Genomic DNA, 23,452 nt, shown 5'->3' on the forward strand with positions numbered 1-23,452 from the left:
TTCTCCCAGATCTTAACCTGGCAATTTCACATGATCTTATTAGGTTTTTCTAATGTTTTCAGGATGATCTTGTTTTATTTCCCACTGTCAGGAGTGAAAGCAGGGTCCTGGGTTCCCTTTGCTTTACCCCATAACCCAGGTCTAAAATTGGCTTGAAAAAGTTATGACAGGGGCTTCCCTGGTAGCGCAGTGGTTGAGAATCTGCCTGCCAATGCAGGGGACACGGGTTCGAGCCCTGGTCTGGGAAGATCCCACATGCCGCGGAGCGACTAGGCCCGTGAGCCACAAATACTGAGCCTGCGCGTCTGGAGCCTGTGCTCCGCAACGGGAGAGGGCGCAATAGTGAGAGGCCCGCTCACCGCGATGAAGAGTGGCCCCCGCTTGCCGCAACTAGAGAAAGCCCTCGCACAGAAACGAAGACCCAACACAGCCAAAAATAAATAAATTAATTAATTTTTTTAAAAAAAGTTATGACAAATATAGCTCTATAATTATATTTTGGGAAGAAACTGTGACAAAGAGAAAATAACACAAGTCCTGACTGTCTTCTCCTTCTCTAGTTAAAAAGAAACTACTGGCTTATTAGTCATGGAGCCACTGATCCGAAAAATTATACCACTTCCTGGGCCAGAACCACTGTGCATAACCACAGAATACTCTACAATCTCATATACAGAGAAAATTTTATTACTGAAAAGGTCACACAAAGTTTTTGTATACAAAGTTAAAAAATGTGGAAAAGTTAATATTTATAACCTTTTTCATACAGTACATGATAATTTTCTTTTTAAGCTTTAACAGAATGTTAAATAGAGAAAAAAACCAATAGTATAAGAAAACCTTGTTCAAGAAATAATAGTCATTGGAAACAAAATTAAGAAAATTCTTTAATATTTCAAAGTATGTTATATGAAATACATTTTATTCTGTTTATCAGGACTACATTTTTTTCCATTTGTTTGGCACTAACACTGCTAGCACATTTCTGAATGTTCAGCAAAATCCTATTTAGCTGCAGAGATGAATTCTACATGATGTCTGAGAAAGATACTGCACAAATGCAAAGAGTCTGTAGTATTCTAAATGTTAAAAAACAAAAGTTAAAACAAAGTATAAGCAACTGTAAATGGTCATACAAACATAATCTTGGGTGGTCATGATACATTAAAAAAAGTAAATCAATTGCACTTGGCTTAATTTATAAAGGAGTAACATTTCATCTACTAATCCTTCAGGACATTTTATTTTAAAAAATCAGAAGGACCAGCCAGCAGCATAATATTATCAACAGTGGACACTCAGTAAGCACCTTATTTCAGCTGCATAATAGATCTGTGAAATTCCTAAACCAACTAGACTTTATAAAATTCACACATTGAAGATGATAAGGTAGAGTAAATGGATTTTTTTAGTTGAATTCCCATTATAACATCTTTTGGTGTATCAACTATTTTTTATATTATAAAAGAACACTATTTTTCAATTTTCTTAGAAATTCAGTGTAAAAGCTACCAAAGCAGTGCTAAAATAAGGTATTGGAATAACGTAATAAAAATATTTGAAAAGACTTTCCAGGATTTCTAAAAAGAGCTCAAAACATATAAACTTGTTTTCAAATATATAAAAAAAAGATACAAAGGTAAGTTTTAAATACTTCAGCAAAGAAAAATCTTGATTTTATACCATAAAAATGAAATAGCATAGTACAACTTAAAATACTTTTAACAAGAGTAGAATCTTCATAAATAGAAAAGGAAGGTTCCTCTAATACTCCCTCCTCCCACACAACTTAAAAAATATCATTAACCTGCACATTTCCATTTTGGGGGTATACTGTTATCAATTAACCTCTGTGTGAAATGAATCATATTCTCAGAATCTGTTGTTTCCAGTGTAACAGGAGGCAATGTAGCTTTAAGTGCAGAAGAAGAATATAACAGTGATTCTTATAAGACAGTGTACTGTCACCTCCAGTGTAACAGGAATTCACTTCTTAGTAACGCGATGATCTGGTTTTCAAGTATCTGAGTGACCACCAGTGCCCTGCTCTTTTCCAACTCCTGATGCTGAGTGAACAAGCAGTGATGTGGAGCCTTTGAGGCTGCTTGGCTCTGAAGACCTGGGAACATGCAAGCTGTGGCTCTGCACCGGGCCAGTTTCAGTGACATCACTCTTTGGAGTGACCCTAGGTACAAGAACAAAAGCTGATGTACATACACACCAAAGCACAAATGTGATGCCAGTTGTCCTCATAATTGCTGTTTCTCTTTCCATGAGTTTTACTCCCAACCAGTATCCACTTTTATCAGAAATAATTAACTCTTTATGTATACTCTTAACTCCTCAAAGTAGAAATAATTTATTTTCAAATACAATTTTTGCTAACTTCAGAAACTTCATCAAGCACCACCCATGTATGGGCTGAGCATGGTGTCTCGTGGGGAATAAGACAGCTTGATTCCTGCCTTCGGTTTAGCAAATTTTTTATTGATTTCCTACCATGGATCGGACACTGTGTAAGAGGTTGGGAGCACAAAGATGAGTCCGACCTCAGCTCTGCCTTCAAGGAGTTTACAAATCTAGTGGAAGATAAAGGCATGTATCTAATCATACATAATCCAGTATGCAAAAGCTGTTGGAGGTACATTTGGCCTATGTGGGAGGAGATGAGGTAAGACAACCTTGAGACCTTAAATAGTCAGCTGTCAATATTTTGGCTAATTCGATATTTACCTGTGTTTGGATCACCTATGACCATTTGGAAAAATTAATTAAAGATAATGTCAATATCCTTTCATGTTCAGAAAATAAAAACATTTTATAATCATCTTCATATAAAATGACAAATACCTTTTATTTATTTATTTTTTTCTGCATCTATTGAGATGATCATATGGTTTTTATTCTTCAATTTGTTAATATGGTGTATCACACTGATTGATTTGCATATATTGAAGAATCCTTGCATCCCTGGGATAAATCCCACTTGATCATGGTGTATGATCCTTTTAATGTGTTGTTGGATTCTGTTTGCTAGTATTTTTGCATCTATATTCATCAGTGATATTGGTCTGTAATTTTCTTTTTTTGTAGTATCTTTGTCCGGTTTTGGTATCAGGGTGATGGTGGCCTCATAGAATGAGTTTGGGAGTGTTCCTTCCTCTGCAATTTTTTGGAAGAGTTTGAGAAGGATGGGTGTTAGCTCTTCTCTAAATGTTTGATAGAATTCACCTGTGAAGCCATCTGGTCCTGGACTTTTGTTTGTTGGAAGATTTTTAATCACAGTTTCAATTTCAGTGCTTGTGATTGGTCTGTTCATATTTTCTATTTCTTCCTGGTTCAGTCTTGGAAGGTTATACCTTTCTAAGAATTTGTCCATTTCTTCCAGGTTGTCCATTTTATTGGCATAGAGTTGCTTGTAGTAGTCTCTTAGGATGATTTGTATTTCTACGGTGTCCGTTGTAACTTCTCCTGCTTCATTTCTAATTTTATTGATTTGAGTCCTCTCCCTCTATTTCTTGATGAGTCTGGCTAACAGTTTATCAATTTTGTTTATCTTCTCAAAGAACCAGCTTTTAGTTTTATTGATCTTTGCTACTGTTTCCTTTGTTTCTATTTCATTTATTTCTGCTCTGATCTTTATGATTTCTTTCCTTCTGCTAACTTTGGATTTTGTTTGTTCTTCTTTCTCTAGTTCCTTCAGGTGTAAGGTTAGATTGTTTATTTGAGATTTTTCTTGTTTCTTAAGGTAGGCTTGTATAGCTATAAACTTCCCTCTTAGAACTGCTTATGCTGCATCCCATAGGTTTTGGATCGTCGTGTTTTCACTGTCATTTGTCTCTAAGTATTTTTTTATTTCCCCTTTGATTTCTTCAGTGATCTCTTGGTTATTCAGTAATGTATGGTTTAGGCTCCATGTGTTTGTGTTTTTTACGTTTTTTTCCGTGTAATTCATTTCTAATCTCACAGCGTTGTGGTCAGAAAAGATGCTTGATATGATTTCAATTCTCTTAAATTTACTGAGGCTTGATTTGTGACCCAAGAGGTGATCTATCCTGGAGAATGTTCTGTCGGCACTTGAGAAGAAAGTGTAATCTGCTGTTTTTGGATGGAATGTCCTATAAATATCAATTATATCTATCTGGTCTATTGTGTCATTTAAAGCTTCTGTTTCCTTATTTATTTTCATTTTGGATGATCTGTCCATTGGTGTAACTGAGGTGTTAAAGTCCCCCACTATTATTGTGTTACTGTCGATTTCCTCTTTTATAGCTGTTAGTAGTTGCCTTATGTATTGAGGTGCTCCTATGTTGGGTGCATATATATTTATAATTGTTATATCTTCTTCTTGGATTGATCCCTTGATCATTATGTAGTGCCCTTATCTCTTAAAAGAGTCTTTATTTTAAAGTCTATTTTATCTGAAATGAGTATTGCTACTCCAGCTTTCCTGTGATTTCCATTTGCATGGAATATTTTTTCCATCCCCTCCCTTTCAGTCTGTATGTGTCCCTAGGTCTGAAGTGGGTCTCTTGTAGACAGCATATATATGGGTCTTGGTTTTGTATCCATTCAGCAAACCTGTGTCTTTTGGTTGGAGGATTTAATCCATTCACATTTTAGGTAATTATCGATGTGTATGTCCCTATGACCATTTTCTTAGTTGTTTTGGGTTTGCTTTTGTAGGTCCTTTTCTTCTCTTGTGTTTCCCACTTAGAGAAGTTCCTTTTAGCATTTGTTGTAGAGCTGGTTTGGTGGCGCTGAATTCTCTTAGCTTTTGCTTGTCTGTAAAGCTTTTGATTTCTCCATTAAATCTGCATGAGATCCTTGCCGGGTAGAGTAATCTTGGTTGTAGGTTCTTCCCTTTCATCACTTTAAGTATATCATGCGACTCCCTTCCGGCTTATAGAGTTTCTGCTGAGAAATCAGCTGTTAACCTTATGGGAGTTCCCTTGTATGTTATTTGTCGTTTTTCCCTTGCTGCTTTCAATAATTTTTCTTTTGTCTTTGTCTTTCTTTGCCAATTTGATTACTATGCGTCTTGGCGTGTTTCTCCTTGGATTTATCCTATATGGGACTCGCTGAACTTCCTGGACTTGGGTGGCTATTTCCTTTCCCATGTTAGGGAAGTTTTCAACTATTATCTCTTCAAATATTTTCTCTGGTCCTTTCTCTCTCTCTTCTCCTTCTGGGACCCCTATAATGCGAATGTTGTTGTATTTAATGTTGTCCCAGAGGTCTCTTAGGCTGTCTTCATTTCATTCTTTTTTCTTTATTCTGTTCCACAGCCGTGAATTCCACCATTCTGTCTTCTAAGTCACTTATCCGTTCTTCTGCCTCAGTTATTCTGCTATTGATTCCTTCTAGTGTAGTTTTCATTTCAGTTATTGTATTGTTCATCTCTGTTTGTTTGTTCTTTAATTCTTCTAGGTCTTTGTTAAACATTTCTTGCATCTTCTCGATCTTTGCCTCCATTCTTTTTCCGAGGTCCTGGATCATCTTCACTATCATTATTCTGAATTCTCTTTCTGGAAGGTTGCCTATCTCCACTTCATTTAGTTGTTTTTCTGGAGTTTTATCTTGTTCCTTCATCTGGTACATAGTCCTGTGCCTTTTCATCTTGTCTATCTTTCTGCAAATGTGGTTTCTGTTCCACAGGCTGCAGGATTGTAGTTCTTCTTGCTTCTCTTTATTTTATATATATATTTTTTTTTTTTTTTAATTTATTTATTATTTATTTTTGGCTGCGTTGGGTCTTCATTGCTATGCGCAGGCTTTTAGTTGTGGCGAGCAGGGGCTACTCTTCGTTGTGGTGCGCAGGCTTCTCATTGCAGTGGCTTCTGTTGTTGCAAAGCACGGGCTCTAGGCATGCGAGCTCAGTAGTTGTGGCTCGCGGGCTCTAGAGTGCTGGCTCAGTAGTTGTGGCGCACGGCTTAGTTGCTCCGCGGCATGTGGGATCTTCCCAGACCAGGGCTCGAACCCGTGTCCCCTGTGTTGGCAGGCGGATTCTTCACCACTGTACCACTAGGGAAGTCTGACAAATACCCTTTAGACAGTAGTATAATGTAGTACTAATTGAAACTTAATGGCCTGTATTTTATATGAATCTTAAACATTTCCCTAAATATACAAGTAACTGTTAACAATTACCACAGAAATGAACATTACTTTTCTATTTGAACAATAAACATGAAAGGGTCTTCTCAATGCTAAGAATTAAACTACAAAATAGCATTTATAGGCAAAACCCAAACTTCCTTGGATTAAGTGTATAGATATGTCATCTCAAAGAATGCTTTCTTTCCAGATATGTCATGCTTTAATGAAAAATGTGTAATGCAGTATTCAAAAGAGTCATGGTTTAAAATAGCAAAGTCCAAGCTCACCTTCCTTCACTCCACGCACTTTCAGACATACTGCTCTTATCATTCACATTGCCTGCCCGGCCTTTCCCGTCGGTCTGTTCCCCGCAGAGTTTGGAACTGGATGCTGCTGGGGAGGCAGGTTCCTCACAGTCCTGTTCTCGTAATTTGGAGGTGCTCACTCCATCTGCTCTCACCTCTCTCACTGATGTTTCTGGTGAGGTTTGTATTTCTGTCAAAGTTTCTCGTCCTAAGTAATCATGGTTAGTGATTGCTACTGCAGAAGTGCCATGATTTGCTGTAGCTCCTGTGCTGGTTCCCATGGATTTGGAAATGACCTTCAGCTTATGTGAACTTGGTTTGTAGTGCTTCTTTTTGTGTTTAACTTTAGAATTGTGCTTTAAGAAAAACTCACACGACTCCTGTAGTACTCTTCGACTTTCACTGATTGGACTGTAAGAAAATCCAAGGAGAGAGTTTACTTGATAAATGTTAAGTATTATAACAGAAATCATAAAGCATATCACATATCTTGTGCCAAAAATCCTAATTCATTAAAGTTACGCCTATATAATTTACATTATTTATAAAATCTGGGATTATAAATACTATGAGATATAAGTAGATTGCCATGAAATGAAATCTTTTTGTGCATACAGTCAGTTGCTTTTGTCAGCATAAAGAGTAGAAAGAAATTAAATAGGCAAAATCAAAAGATGAGGGCAAGAAAACTCAAACCAGCATAAAGTAGGGGATTATCTATATGTGTATCATCTATAAATATATCAAATATGAAAGTAAACCAGAGAGAAAGAACACAGAATATAATTAATGGTCTTTGTTTAAATGCAATTGTTTTCTTTCTAACGTTCAAGTTATAGCAAGTTATTCTGAAGTTAGTGTGGGTATATAAATACAGGATAGAGATATAATAATAGTTCAAAAAAATTAAAGTCCAGTTAAATGCAATTCTTCAGGCTGCGAAAACTTATTTGTGAAAAGGTTCTGAAATTTTTACCACAAAATGAGTTCATTAATCAAACCAATTGGGAACAGTTTAAAAAACTCTATACTACATTGTTGATTGTACACAATGTATAACATATATAAATAACAAAATGAACTATTTACTCATAAATGTAAATCTACTATATTGTTACAGAATATTCCATAAGCTCAAATTTTTACCATCTTAAGCAAGGCAAATAAGTGACATGTTAAGTCAGTATTATGTGTAATAAAATTTAAAGGTAATGATTGTACATCACATTTGAATCATACTCCATAGACTGCCTTACATATATTTGACCCATTTCATCTTTCATCATTGATAAAAAAGGATAAAATTATTTAAAATTCTGAACACAAAACAATGAACTTAAAGATAGCAGTAATAATACTGGATATATTCTAAGCCATGGAAAGAAAATGCACTTTTTACAAACTTTTCATTCATATTTCAATAGAATAGTACATGTCAAAGACTATCGTAACAAATGCTAAAATAAAGCATATCTCTCCATGAAAAAGATTTCAACTTGAAACAAAAGTTGACATAATGAAACTCCAGTACAATGATTTGGTATTTGATCTATTTATTTTAAAACAATGTCAGATAATTCAATAGATTCTTACTCTTTCTTGCGACTTCGTTTAAAAAACCCAGCCCATTCTGTGCATGTCTTTTTGCTTCCAACCCAGAAGACAGCAGAGATGCCAACAATTAATGTCATCAGATATTTTATCATAAATAAAGCCAACTCTGGTCGAGTTTCTGTTTTTGCCTACAAAAAAGTAATGAATAAGAATTTTAGTGATACATTTGAAGTGGAGAAAAGTCTATACAGTCAATGAAAAACTTGAACAAAAAGTATAAATCAGTTTGTTTTATTATGAAATGTTTGATATAACATAATATGAAAAGTGCTTTAAGTGTAATATAGAAGTTCTGAACAAAGAACTTTTATCAAAATATATAGCTAGAAAGGGAAAAATACTTATTAAATATATTTAGGAAGGACGTCTTACATCTTGGCTTGATATCTGGCATTTTTTTCCCCTATAAGTACAGCAGCTTCTTATAATTGCCAAAATATCTGCCTCTCAATATTTATCTTTTCCTTCACTATAATCTATAAAAAAATACATTTAAACTCATTATAACAACATACTATTTTAGAGTCTTTATGCATTGTTGATGTTTTGTTACAAAAACTTAGAGCAAAGTAAGTATCAGTAAAATGTAAAAATGTGGAAATTTTCTAAAAATTAAATCATACTTTTCTTTCAAGCATAAACTTTCAAATATTTTTTAAATGTTACAAGTATCAAAATACTATACATTATGCATTATATCTTGCTTTTTTCACTTAGTAATATTTCTTGGAGACCATTCTAGAGCACTTCATTCTTTTTAAAGGCTGTTCCATTGTGTGGATGAACTATAATTTATTCAGCTATCCCTACTAATAGATATTCAGGTTATTTCCAACCTATTGCCATTGCAAATAATGTTGCAGTGACTATCTTTGTATGTATATAGTTTCTCACATTTGTGAACAGAGCTGTCGATAAATTCCCAGAAGGACAGGATCAAAGAGTATGAGCATTTTAAATGCCAGATATTATCAAAATGCTTTCCACAGAAGGTTGAACTAATTGAACAGCAAAGTCTAGAACGTGTATTTTGCCAGTTTCATCAATGCAGTGGTTATAAAACCTGTCATAAGCAGAAATATAATTTTATTATAACTTTAATTTGCATCTATCTCATAACATTTTTCATATGTTTAAGAACAGCTTTTTTATTTTCCTTTTTTGTGACCCCTCTATACATTCTTTTCTCATTTTTATATCAGATTGTTGGTTTTTTTCTTATTGATCTATAGTAACTCTTTATAAATAAGGAAATTAGCCCTTCAATTATGATGTGATGTGTGATTAAATTTTCCCAGTTGGTCTCCTGACTTTGATTATGGTGGGTTTTTTTGCCATGCAGAATCTGAAAAAAGTTTTTTCCTTAGTCAAATTTAGCAATCTTTTCTTTTATAGCTCCTGGATTTTATACCATAAAGTCCTTCCCCACTATAAGATTAGAATTTTCTCACTTTATCTTCTAATATCGTTTCCTTCTTTACATGAAACGTAATCTTAAAAAATCATATATCTTGGGCTTCCCTGGTGGCACAGTGGTTGAGACTCTGCCTGCCAATGCAGGGGACATGGGTTCGAGCCCTGGTCTGGGAAGATCCCACATGCCACGGAGCAACTAGGCCCGTGAGCCACAACTACTGAGCCTGCGCGTCTGGAGCCTGTGCTCCGCAACAAGAGAGGCCACGATAGTGAGAGGTCCGCGCACCGTGATGAAGAGTGGCCCTTGCTTGCCACAACTAGAGAAAGCCCTCGCACAGAAACGAAGACCCAACACAGCCAAAAATAAAAATAAGTTAATTAATTAAAAAAATAAAATAAAATAAAAAATAAAAAATCATATATCTTAAACTTTTTAGTAGTATGTAACAGTTGCCTTCCCCCCCTAGTTTGCCAAAAATACTGAGGAATCTAGGCGACATTTAATACAGCAGTATCACTTTAAGAGAGCTCACTTATTAATCATATAGTAAAAACAGACAATGGATAACACACTATGGACAGGATGTAAGGCAGGTAAAACCATTATCCCCACATATCAGTATGTAAAACAGATTTCACTGTGTTACAGTGCAGTAATTTTCTAGAATATAAATTATGTAAAATAATTCAGCCCACACATTGCTTGATCTGATACACTGTGATGACAGCACTCACACTCAATATAATTAGTTAATACCATATATAAATATTCAAGAAAATGTATAAAATCTATTAAAAACAAAGTTTCTATTTAAAAAAACTCAACTAAAATGCTGTAAGAGATTTTCTATTTTCAGATTTTGTTTTTAATCTTAAAATCACACTTTAATCCAACCAGAAGCATCAGAAACATATGAAACATATTTTGTTTTAATTGTGCGCTTTGTCATAAGAAATGACAGGGTGGTTTCAGCATAAATTCTGTTTTTATAAGCATATACAAGCAAAGTATAAGATGATATATACCATTTTATTATAAACCCAAATAAGGGTTTCCCCAACCAACTAATTGAAGAATTAAAAACAACTACTTCTCTCTCTCTTTTTTTTTTTTTTTTTGGCTGCTCTGTTCGGCTTGCAGAATCTTAGTTCCCCAATAAGGGATTGAACCCTGGCCCCCTGCAGTGGAAGCGCCGAGTCCTAACCACTGTACTGCCAGGGAAATCCTGCAAGTTACTTCTCTTTTTCTCCCTATGACAAGACCTGTTCTTCTGATTCTGTTCTGTAGTACTATTCATCTGCCTTTGCAAGCCAATTTAATTTTTAAAAGAATAGCTAAAGGAGGCACTTTACTACTGTAACTGAAGCTAAAACTTCAGGAAAGAACTTTTGGGACACTCACCCTAGTTTCAACTGAGGCGTAGGGAACAACTCCCTCTGTCTATTGGATTTTCTCACCTGAAATCTAATTTTATGGTCATGACTAATTCAAAGATATTTCCAGGGAACATTTTCCATGTTAAAATTAAATAGTGAAATAACACAAATGATAGGTTTTTACCTGGTAAGGACATGGGATGTGGTACTGACGACAATGGTCAGAGACCCAAGTTATCTCCCAGGTTATCCTGTTCACTTGCTCATAGACGTAACATCCAAGAAGTGTCACTAATGGCACAAGATACAGGCCACTGAAGACTCCAATTCGAATCATAAATTTCTTTAGTTTCTCTTGGTTCCGGCCATCATGTTGTATAACTTGTCGAACATGATTTAAGGAAATAATGCCAGCTAAAAGAAGAGAGAGCCCGACAAACACACAAAGGCACAGTGGCAACAGTACAAAGTAGCGAGAGGCATCCAGGTCATAAAGGCCGACAAAGCAAACTCCACTAATATTGTCCCCTTCAACTTTGTTCATAGCAAGAAGCATAATGGTCAGAAAACCTGGTATTCCCCATGCAACAGCATGAAACCACACTGCTTTTTGTTCAATGGCTTCACAACTCCATTTTCTCCCAGCAGCTAAGAACCAAGTAATGGTAAGAATCACCCACCACACAGTGCCAGCCATTGTGGAAAAATACAGAAACATAAACAAAACGGTGCAAGCCTTATTTTGAGAGCCTAGAACAACTGTGTCACCAAGTTCTAGTTTCTCATCTGCCTTATTGCAGGCTGTGCTATTGCCTAGCAAGAATCCAATGAAGTACATAAGAGATACAATGCTGTAACAGACAGAGTAATATATAATTGGTCTCTCAGGGTATCTGAACCTTCTAACATCAATTAAAAAAGTAAGGAATGTAAACAGAGTTGCACAAAGACAAAATATTGAAACTATTCCAATAAAGCTTTTTGCAAACTCTAGCTCATCACTTTTAAAATACATGTTGGGGCATGGAGGTGCACACTGGTCAATTCCCAGAAACTTATAGCCTTGTCCCCCAGAAGTCTTAAGATGCCTTGGACACCAAAATCCAATGTCTCTTTGGACTTGTTCTGTTTTCTTGTGAGGACTGAGAAACTCTGTGTGTTGATCAAAAGTTACAGGAACAGACTCGTCACAGTACTGTAATCTGTAAAGATTTTAAAAAATAATACATGAAGTCGACATTTTTGAGTCACTATTTTAATACTCTGCTTTCCAACTATAAAATATTTCCTTATGCATTCATAACTGATGGGAAGACATACGAGCTTAAACAGATTACAGCTTTAGAGCTGGGGAGAAAGTTTTGAAGTTGACTAAAAACTTGTAGATGTTAATGAGGCCCCAACACACTAACAAATATGTTATCAGGCAAGTGAACATGAAAACTCCCTTACTCAGAAAACAATCAATTAATAATTGTTAAATAATTTCTGGTTTCAAAACTAAGTACTTAAGAAAGAATTTATCTTGATTGGTATTCTCTAGACAAAAAAATGCTGGCTTGTCTGTTTAAGCATTTGAAATATGTCTTGGGGAAATTAATTTTTATTTTCTAGCGTCCATGAGCAAAGTAGATCAGCCTCATAGTAAGGTGATGACAACTAAAATGACTGAAATGAGATCATTTCCTGGATGGAGAGGACAGAGTTCAAGTGATATCTAAGTTCATAAAGAAGGGCAAGAAGAGGAAGGCTGAGGACGAGCTTAACTCACATGACCATTTTGTTGCAGTGTGGCTGTTTGCCTCCCTTGTTTATGGGCAGACCGGAGTGATAGAAAGGGATATTGCTGTTTTGTGCAGAACTTTATCACTGAGTTGTCTCCACACACCAGAATTATTTTGGAGGATCTACATAGTTTAGAAATTAGTGGAGGTTTTTAAGGAGAAAGCGTTTGAAATATGCTTTAGATAAGATAGAAAATAATAAAACATATGCCCATAAAAACAACACAGATGTATCTATAAGCTTTTTCAAAAGGTGGTATGTCAGTTTTGTTTTATATCTTTTTAAATAAAGCAATATAACATTACAGATACAGTTTGGACCCCTTTCTGGTCCTCTTCTCTTTTCTCTCTCTTCCAAAATATTCATTACTACAAGTTCAGTTTTTATTTCTCCTCATGCATTTTAAAATATTTTACTGTTATTTTCCAACTACAATGTTATGTAGTATTATTTTACAGGTTTTGAACTTTATATAAATGACATTGTGCTATATACATCATACTTTTTTTTTACTTATGCTATAGTTTTTAGATTTATCCATATTGACAGATGTGGGTCAACTGCATTCATCTTATAACTGTATAGTAGTATTCTAGTGTGTAAGTACATCACAATTTACTTATCATTCTTACAGTGGACTTTCAGACTTTTTCTCATTTAAAAAAAATTACAAATAATGCTACAATAAGTATTCTTGCATACGATTCCTTGTTTGTGAAAAAGTTTCTATAAAAGGGGATCTCCTAAGATGTATGGCATGAGCATCTTCACCTTTACTATGTATTAAGTTGTTCTGGAAAGTGATTATGTATCTACCAGAAATGTATGAGTTCCACAAGGGTCTGTAGTTTCTTCAGTCTACAGATAAAGAAACAAAAAGAGAGCCACCTTCCTTCCCAGATTTATTATATGAGGTGTCATTATGTTAGTAGAATATTTCAAATTACAAGCTCCCAACGTCTAGAGAATAGGAGATAAAAGTAATTAATCAATTAATCAAAAAGGTCCATGAATTGATAATAAGGCCCATTTCTCCCCAGTTTAGGGCAAAGGCACCATCACACATTCTCATAGAACTATGCACCCTCATTTGTTGTATTAACACAGTTGTAATTTTGCATTTATTTTTATGATTATTTGATTACTCTCTGTTCCTCCCACCCCACTGTAAGTTCCCTGAAAACAAGAACCAAGTCTGGTTTTGCTCACCACTGTTTACAGTGTTGATATACAGTAAGTGCCTAACATATATTAAGTGTGCAGTAAACAGCTGTTGACTTAAATAATGAAAGCCTGGAAAATTAATACCAATGTTGAAATATCATCAGTAGCTTTCAGCTGAAAACATAATTTACCTGTCACATTCAAGTTCCTCAGGCCATCGGATTCCAAAAGTGTCCATTAAGTTTTTGCAGTCAGAATACACTTTCTCACAAAATTTACGACAGGGTGGAACCACATCAACTTGCTCTGTGCAGGTTGGTACGAAAGCTTTGCAAAGGAAAGTTTCAACATTTGGTGAACATTCCAGATTTGCAAGAGGAAGAAAAAGCTATTAAGAAAAACAGTAAGATAAGGTTAGAAAACATTTTAATATAACAAATGAATTTTTTAGTATATACTTTTTCACTTAGTCTCCAAAATAATCTTTAAATCTCACTCTCAATATAATCAAATTTGAGGAGATAATTTTGTTTAGTTAGACATAAGAACCCTTAATACACAGTGAAATATTATTTTATTCAACTATGCATTTTTCAAGAAGACATGCTAAATCAAAACAAATCAAAAGTATGATTTGATTGCTAGATGAAATAGATCATACAAATATTTAATTTGTAAGTATATGCTGAAATACCTTAACGCTTTACTGCGCATTCTAGAGAATAAAGGAATGTTTGGGGTGGAGGGAACAGCATGAAAAAGGCACGAGGATCACAAGAACATGGAGTATTCAGGGCAAGAAGTCCAGTATGACTACAAGATAAGGTCAAAGAGGTGAAGTCAAGGACAGAGTAGAAAGAGATGAGACTGGAGAGGTTCTCTGGACCTGATCGTGGAGAGCATGGATGACATGCTAAATTGCTTGGATTTAAAAATAAGGAGTGGGATACTATGGGAGAGTTGTAAGCAGGACGTGTCTCTACAGTCTGACAGCTAAGTTTGAATGCTAGCTCCACATTTACTAGTTTTATAACTTTGGCAAGTTACTTAAATTCTCTGTGCCTTAGTTTCTTCATCTGTAAACTGGCAATAATAACAGTACCTGTCTCATAAAATCATTAAGAATACTAAGTTAATAAATGTAAAGCATTTGTAACAGTGTCTGGCATACAGGTAAGTACTCAATAAATATTAGTTATTGTGATTACCCTTTAGAGAGTGTGGACAGGTTCTGGAAAAACATGGTAGATTGAGCACATATGTTTATCTCCTTTCCCTCCTCCTTGCTTCCTTAGTAACATGACAATAAAGAAAAAAAAAGGTACTAATCTATTAGTAAGTTAACAAGATAAACTACATTAGCATATCTGAGTTTTCCAAAGAACAAAAATGGAACAAAACAACAAAAAACAAAGCCCCAAACTCTGAGCGACAGAAAGTTATTAGAGGAGTGATAAGTCACTTAATGGGACAAAGCTGGAGTGGAGGGATTCACATGAGAATGAGCTGATTTGTCCTAAAGAATCTGAGAGTCTCAGTTCTTTGAAGCACCAAGTAGCATAAAAGGCTAAAATTGGAGGAATGTTTACAAATTACTTCCTCACTATGTCACCCCCCCATCCCCACCCAGGCAGCCAGATGACCACCGCATTCTACCAGAGTTGTTTCCAGAAGAGATGGCACTAGAGACGTTCTGCACTTGGCTATCAGGCACAGAGCAGGGCAGAAGTACAATCCACAGTGACGAAAGGGGGACTGAGTAAGAGTCTACCTACAGAAACAGGAAGCCCTCACCTTCTTTTCCTGCTCTATTCCCCAAAGGCTGGCAAACAGGCATACACCTACCATCCCCAATCTTTGAAAAAACCCAACAGTCTTGGAGAAAAGACTTCTCTCTACACATTGACAATGAAAAAGCTAGTTGACCTCAAGCTCACCTTACCAAGAAGCCCACCGGTGACCAGTCCTATTCATGCACACAGAGCTTTTCAGGGCCCCACAAACATGAACGGGCAGCCAAGGATCATCAGGCATTTGAAGAAAGCATCACGAAAGACAGAGTCCAAAACAAGCAAGCAGATAAAAGGAAATTTGGAGGAAATAGAGACTATGCAGGGAAGAGAAGAAAACAAATCACCAAACAAACAAAACCCTGAATAACTTAAGTGAGAAGCTATCGCTTCCATTAAAAAAGAATAAGATGATATGGAAAATTTTAAAATAATAAGATAGCTGAAATTAAAAACTCTATAGAAGGATTAGAAGATAAAGCTGAAGGAAGAGATGGACAATAGGAGGATCACTCCAAGTGTCCAACTCCTGACTAAAGGAGTTCCAGAAAGAAACAAGGAAAATGCGAGTTGGGGTGATAATCAAAGAAGAAATTAAGAACATTTCTCAGAACAGAAGGATACCAGTTTCCACACTGAAAAGGTTGGCAGCACACTGCAATCCTGCTACTAAAACATTTCTGGGCTAAAACATCAGTCAATGAACTCTCTTTTACAGAGATCTCTCTCACATTCTCCTCTTTTTTCAAACCTCCAGTTCCACACCCCATCCTCTCAGTTGATGATTCTGCTCCTAGTTCACTGAGAAATCAGAAATAACCAAAAGACAACTTCCTTATTCTCTCACAAAAGGTACCAAACCTAACTGCAGCTTATCCACATTCTCTGCCTTCACTATTTCAATGGTTGAACAACTTGAACTCCTAACCAACCAAGTCTTCCATTTGTACACTGGATCTCTTCCCACTTGTCTAGTCAAGGACTTTGCTCTGGTAACTGTCCTGTCTCCTATTCTTGCAGTAATTTCCCCCTCTGTGTTACAGTGATTCCCCCATCATACAAACTTATTCTATTATCTCTCACCATAAAAAAAAAAATCTTTCCTTGGGCTTCCCTGGTGGTGCATTATTAAGAATTCGCCTGCCAATGCAGGGGACACGGGTTCGATCCCTGGTCTGGGAAGATCCCACATGCCGTGGAGCAGCTAAGCCTGTGCACCACAACTACTGAGCCTGCACTCTAGAGCCCATGAGCCACAACTATTGAGCCTGCGTGCCACAACTACCGAAGCCCGTGAGCCTAGAGCCCATGCTCCATAACAAGAGAAGCCACTGCAATGAGAAGCCCGCGCACCACAACGAACAGTAACCCCTGCTCGCCGCAACTAGAGAAAGCCCGCGTGCAGCAACAAAGACCCAATGCAGCAAAAAATTAAAAAAAAAAAAAATCTTTCCTTGACTCCACATTCCCACCCCCACACAGCTATTATTTCATTTTTCTCTTCCTCTTTATAGAAAAAACCCTGAAAACAGTTGTCTTTACCCACTTTCTCCAATTCTGCTCTTCCTTTTTTTTTTTTTAACATCTTTATTGGAGTATAATTGCTTTACAATGGTGTGTTAGTTTCTGCTTTATAACAAAGTGAATCAGTTATACATATACATATGTTCCCATATCTCTTCCCTCTTGCATCTCCCTCCCTCCCACCCTCCCTATCCCACCCCTCTAGGTGGTCACAAAGCACCAAGCTGATCTCCCTGTGCTATGCGGCTGCTTCCCACTAGCTATCTAGTTTACGTTTGGGAGTGTATATATGTCCATGCCACTCTCTCACTTTGTCACAGCTTACCCTTCCCCCTCCCCATATCCTCAAGTCCATTCTCTAGTAGGTCTGTCCAAGGGGATGGGAGTGGAGGATTGGAACTGACAGATTATATGATATTCTGAGCATCTGAGATAATTACTGCTATATGTCTAACAGGTCTGCTGGGACATCTAAAAAAAAAATTAACCATAGGTACACAGAAAACAAAGCAAATGGGGAAAAATGCAGTTGCTGTATTAACTACGTCGGGGGGGGGGAGGTTTTATGGGAAATAAATGCAATCAAAGTATACTACTTGATTCAGCAGTGAAAAAAAAATTGTATTAGGAGGTTGAGAGGAGAAGTAAAAGTGGTAAAGTAAGATAAATATATTATCAACTACCATAATGAAGGAAAGACTAAAAGTCTACTGCCTGAAGTTCTAAATTGATGAATCCAAATAACACCCGAAGCATATTAGGTAGAATATGGCCTACATAGCAGAGGAACACCTAAAAGAGTTCAAAGTGGCTGCCACTGGGGAGGAGGACTGGGTGGGGATAGAGAACAGTGGACAGGGATTATTGTTGTTCTGTTAAAAGTCTTTAATAATGAGGGTTTTTTCCCAGCTTTATTCAGGTACAATCAATGTATGATAAACTGAACATGTATAAAGTGCACACATTGACGGGTTTTGAAACCATTACCATAATCAAGGTAACAAATTCATCCATCACTACCAGAAGTTTCCTCTTGCCTCTTGGTAATCCCTCCTCTTATCTCCCCTCTCATCAACACCCTCTTCCCCCACCTGTAACCTTCCCTGGCAACCATTGCTCTGTTTTCTGTCACTAAAGAGTGGTATTTTCTAGAATTTTTCATGAATTTATACAGTATATTTTCTTTTCTGTCTGGCTTCTTTCACTCAGCATCATTTTGAGATTCATCCTGTTGTTCTGTGTATCAATACTTCATTCTTTTTAATTGCTGAGTGGTACTCTATTGTATGGCTATGCCATAATTTGTTTATCCATTCACCCATTGATGGACAGTATGAAGTGCCTGTGGGACATGTGAGTGTGGATGTCTACTAATAGGAAGTTAAACAAATAGAGCTCTGCAGGCGAGAGACTTTAGGTTAAGGATATAGATGAGGAAGTCATCATTATAAAAACAGTAACTGAAGTAATTGAATGTAATTATCCAAAGAGAACATGTAGAGTTAGACGAAAAATTGGATTCAAAAATCTGATTCAACGCACTGAACTTATATATTGTCTTCTTCCTTTCCAAATACCACTGAAATGTGAGAAAATGTTTAAAGATAAAAAAGAAAATCTACAGCTGTACAAAAAAACAGGGGAAGGGTCTCATCAGTGAGCTATGAACACTGAGACATCTCTGAAAAATAAATAGGAGAATGAGGACTTCTATTTTCAGCACTGTGACCAATTAAATATCTCTGGCCACAAAACATTCAGATTCTAGATAAACCGCAACAGATATACATTAAAATGCATTGCTGAGCACTGCATACGCCTAATAAAATAGCATAAAATATGTAAAATGAAAAGCAACAAATCTACAAGGAGAAGTGGACAATTCCATGATCACAATCAGAAATTTCAATTCATATTTCTTAGTAAATGAAAGGCCAAGCAGACAAAAAAAAGATTAATAAGTAAATATGAGATGTGATTACTACAATTAACAAGTCTCATTTAAAGGGCACATACAGAACCCACACCCAACAATTAGAGGACAAGAGCTGTGGAGGACTTTTGGACCAGTGGAGAATTCACCCTGCCCTGATGGGGCAAAGTGATTGAGCAAAGACAGGGCTGCCACGGTTGTATACTGTATCTCGCTTATCTAAATGGTGCTGAGGCCTAAACCTTTGCCACCTAACAAGAGCTTGTTGGAGAGCAAACAGTAGGGTACTTTTCCCAGTTTTCTCTGTCTGGAGGGGGAGAAAGCCCAGCTTGTGTGAGTATCCCCCTCTCAGACTGAGGTGGAATAAAGGGAGGCATGGGCAACTGGTAGCATTTACCTCTTTGTTTCCTGTTCCAAGTAAGCCTAGTTCCTACAAATTTTGAGTGTCTGGTAATCAAATCTTATGATGGAAATAATTAAAACACACTGTTTAATTCTTCTAACTCAGAAGCCATTCTACAATAGCTATAAATAAATTGATGGTCAGCACTTAAGAACTATTATTGTCCAGGGCAGACAAAATGAAAGTAACACAAGTACTTTTTGCTATATTAGAACAATTTTCTTATGGGGCAAACATGGCAAGTCACATCCTCTGTTTAATTCTTCTAGAGTGCCAACACTGGTTAATCCAATAACGTTGCTGTTCATGCAATCCGCAGGGATAAATCAGATGCTGAACACTCAAATACCTTCAGTGGCCAGGCAGATAAATTCAGAAGGGTATAAGTCAGCAGGAGTAGTTGGGGAGCAGCTGCTACTCAGTTCTAGTGGACTGTTATTGGAGAGTGGGAGCACAGAGCTGTTAGGTATTTCAATTTTTCATAAGAAAACAGAACCTGGATTTGTATGCGAAATCTCCAAATTAAAAAAAATTTTAATGTGAACATTTAAAATAAAGTACAGGGCAAACAAAACATGTCTTCAGATCAGATCTCGTGTGGGTCACTAATGTTCAAGCTCCGTTGCAAACTAATAGACATAAAGAAATTTTTTTAGACTTGGAAGGGACCTGAGTAGACTTTTAAGCCTGTTGTTTTTAAAATGTGTGTGTGTATTCTGCCAAGGAATAGTTTCTTTAACTAAGAGGTTACAAAGAAGCTTAATATATTAAGTAAATAAAAGCACAGCTGCTCCGGTTGAACAGGAAGCCCTCCCTCTGAGACACCTCTCACTGCTCCCCTTTCCCACCGGTGACCTCAAACCACCTCCAGAGATCACAGTTTGAAAACTACTGAGCTAATCCATTTTCTCAGATTACAAGTGAGAAAATGAAATCCAATTCCTCACTGAAATTGTTACTGAAATCCCCAAATCTAGCCTAAATTAGAATTAAGTGCCCTTATTCCTGAGATAATGCTACTGATAATAAATGAGATTTATTCAGCACCTACCATAAACTAGGCACTGTGCTTTCTCATATACCAGCTGTTTTTACAACAATCCTGTGAGAGGGATGTTCTTTTTGCTCGGGCTTCTCATTGCGGTGGCTTCTCTTGTGGAGCACAGGCTTCAGTAGTTGCAGCGCATGGGCTCAGTAGTTGTGGCCCGCAGGCTTAGTTGCTCTGCGGCATGTGGGATCTTCCTGGACCACGGATCGAACCCGCGTCCTCTGCATTGTCAGGCAGATTCTTAACCACTGTGCCACCAGGGAAGTCCCTGAGAGGGATGTTCTTATCTCCACCTTGCAGATGAGGAAACTGAGGCTCTAAGAGCACCTTTCATAGGGTCACATAAGTAGTAAGTGGCAACCAGGATAGGAACGTGGGTCCAAATGACTCCAGATCTGTCCTCTGTAACCCTGATACTAAGTTGCCACCCAGCTCTCCCTGAAAATTACCCTTCCCCAAAGCATGAGACAGGCAGGAATGCCAATAAGAATGAAGGGGAAGAAGGATATCAAAAGAGGACTGAGAATCTTCTAACATGAAACAAAACTCAACAAATGTTCACAGGACACATTAATCAAAGACAGTAAAACCTCAAACTATGTTTATCATATTCAGATGATACATGTACCTCCTGAAGCAGGTAATTCTGGAACAGGTAATTTTTAAAATCAATCTCTCTATCTATCTATCTATCTATCTAAAAAAAAATTTTTTGGCCGCGCCACACAACTTGCGGTATCTCAGTTCCCCGACCAGGGATCGAACCCATGCCCCATGCAGTGCAAGCTTGGAGTCCTAACCACAGGACACCAGGGAATTCCCTGGAACAGGTAATTTTAGAACAAATAATAGCACTTTAAATAATGGATAGTCAGCCTGTTATTGAACTCATCCCAAATGGTTGAAAAAACAGAATGAGCATATTTCCCTAATTGTTTAAATAAAATTGACAGGAATCTTTTATGTTCTTCCATAAAATGTCCTAGGTATCATTCTCAGAAACCAAACCTTGACTGAGATGGAAAGACTACTAACCTGACTCATTGTGACATTTCTTGTGTCCTTAATCTTATACTCAGAATATCAGATTATTAAACTAGTATTTAGCATGGTAAGTGCTATGTAAACCCATGAACTGAGCAATGATTCAAACTTTCTAGGCTCTTCAGTCCGTTCCCTCTCTCCTCCCTGAACGACACACCTTCTTCAACTCTCTCAGTAACCCAGAGCCTTCATGGTCTCACGCAAGAATTTCTCCTTCTCAAATTTTATTCTCAAAGAAGGCTCAGAAACTCACCCAATAACTAACCACAGCATAAAAAAAATCAATGCTGCTTTTGAAATTCTAGCATTAAGTAATAATTAAAATACTCCTGTTGATTACACTTTTAACACTCAGAGAAATAAAAGGTAGGAACCTTTAAGAAAATGGTCAGTTCCTGGTAGAAATCCTGTGGTAGTTACTATCAGTACTAGCAAGGACAAGGAAGAAGAGGGCAATTAAGAAGGCAAACTATACCTCTATTCTGAAAAAGAGCAGAGCCAAACTATGATATATAGACAATGAGAACCAAAATATGTGGAGTATTTTATATAATCCTTTGCTGGAAATAATGCCAGCATTGTAATTCTGGTTCCAGCTCTGTCATTAACTGCTGGTGTCACCTTTGGCAGATAAGTTTCTGTCTTTGAGTCTCAGAGCATTCACCAGTAAAATGAACATGATGAACTACTGGATGGTCTCTAAGGACACTTTATGGCTCAAAAAGTTTATGAAGAGGGTAACAAAGACTTGAATAGCAGAGCTGGACATAAATTTCAAAGCAACTGTAGGTACCACAATGAAATTTTCTCCTTGTTAGTTAACTAACTCTGTCTTGCACTGAGCTTTACAGTGAACATTTCCATATCCATCTGCCCAGCAGTCCTATTCTGGGGAATCCCAAAGTAGGTGGGATGTTACAGAAGCTTAAGGACAGATGCAGGGGTGCAACCTGACAACAAAAACATAGGCACATAATCTAAGCTTGGCCAGCTGGATGCTCCAGGTATTGAGATTCTTGTATAAAAGAACAGTCAGATTATTTGAGGCAGTTGCAGTGGGATCAATAATACCCACAGTGCCAAAGTAAGTGTCCAGGGACAATGGTTCAGGAAGTGTCCACTGGTGTTGGCACTGGTGACAGACTGATCTTATGGCATGATCTTAGCTGTGTTCTGGTTCCCTTTGCTTCTCCCTGGTTCTCCAGCCTCTCCATTGATCCGACAAGCTACCCAACATCCACCCATTTTCTGCTTCAGTTAGTCAAAGTTGGTTTCTATTGTTTGCAACCAAGAAGACCAACTGGCATAAAAATTATATAAAGAACAAGTTGTAAGTGACCTCGGTGAAATGGGAAGAATTCTAGAACTGGTTTTCTGGACTAACTGGGGCCAAAAGCGAGCAAACCTTCTGTCAGTATTTAAAGATGGAAATCTGGCAGCCCATGGTATATAGCAGAAAAACAACTAATTGTATTGTCCTTATAATCACTTAGATTCAAAGAACTTCTTAGAATTATGTGCCCAGTGAAGACAAGGCTGAGTGGCTGCTGCCAGACAAGCAGAGAAAGGTATAAAGACCATCACGTATTCAAGGACTATGGGCTGAAGTGAGTGCTTCTAGGGGCACTGTTCGGCTTAGGAAGAGAGCGACATACTGGCATCCCTGAATTCTTGGCTCAAGGTGTAGAGTGAAACAGAAAGATTAAAAGATGCAGACCACTCCAGATTGGTAGGTGGCAGATTTAATAAGCAAGAAAACTTAAATACGAGGCTTGTCTTGGGTGGCCACAAGATGAGCAGATCTCCGTACCCGCCCGCCAGAATCTTAAAAGTTTATATAGAGGCCTTCACTGGGCTCAGTCACACATACCGTCCAGGTGGTCTCAGCACCACTTTACTATCTCAAGGCTGAAGTTGAAAACCAAAGGCACAGTTTGATCCTGCAGGTTG

The 23,452-nt window shown here is 37.1% G+C and overlaps 1 protein-coding gene across 1 annotated transcript in view; it reads right to left on the reverse strand.

Moving 5' to 3' along the window:
- Positions 1–752: 752 nt before the first annotated feature.
- The window catches only part of FZD6 (frizzled class receptor 6), a 35,963-nt gene continuing 13,263 nt past the window's right edge, over positions 753–23,452 (reverse strand). Inside the window, exons 3-7 of the mRNA XM_057532395.1 lie at positions 13,952–14,148; positions 10,996–12,013; positions 7,998–8,146; positions 6,387–6,815; positions 753–2,185 (exon numbers count right to left, since the gene is read on the reverse strand). Coding sequence (XP_057388378.1) covers positions 2,017–2,185; positions 6,387–6,815; positions 7,998–8,146; positions 10,996–12,013; positions 13,952–14,148 — 1,962 coding nt within the window. The 3' untranslated portion in view covers positions 753–2,016. The remainder of the gene's footprint in view (positions 2,186–6,386; positions 6,816–7,997; positions 8,147–10,995; positions 12,014–13,951; positions 14,149–23,452) is intronic.

This window comes from Balaenoptera acutorostrata, chromosome 17, assembly GCF_949987535.1.
Source record: "Balaenoptera acutorostrata chromosome 17, mBalAcu1.1, whole genome shotgun sequence".
Lineage (NCBI taxonomy): Eukaryota > Metazoa > Chordata > Mammalia > Artiodactyla > Balaenopteridae > Balaenoptera > Balaenoptera acutorostrata.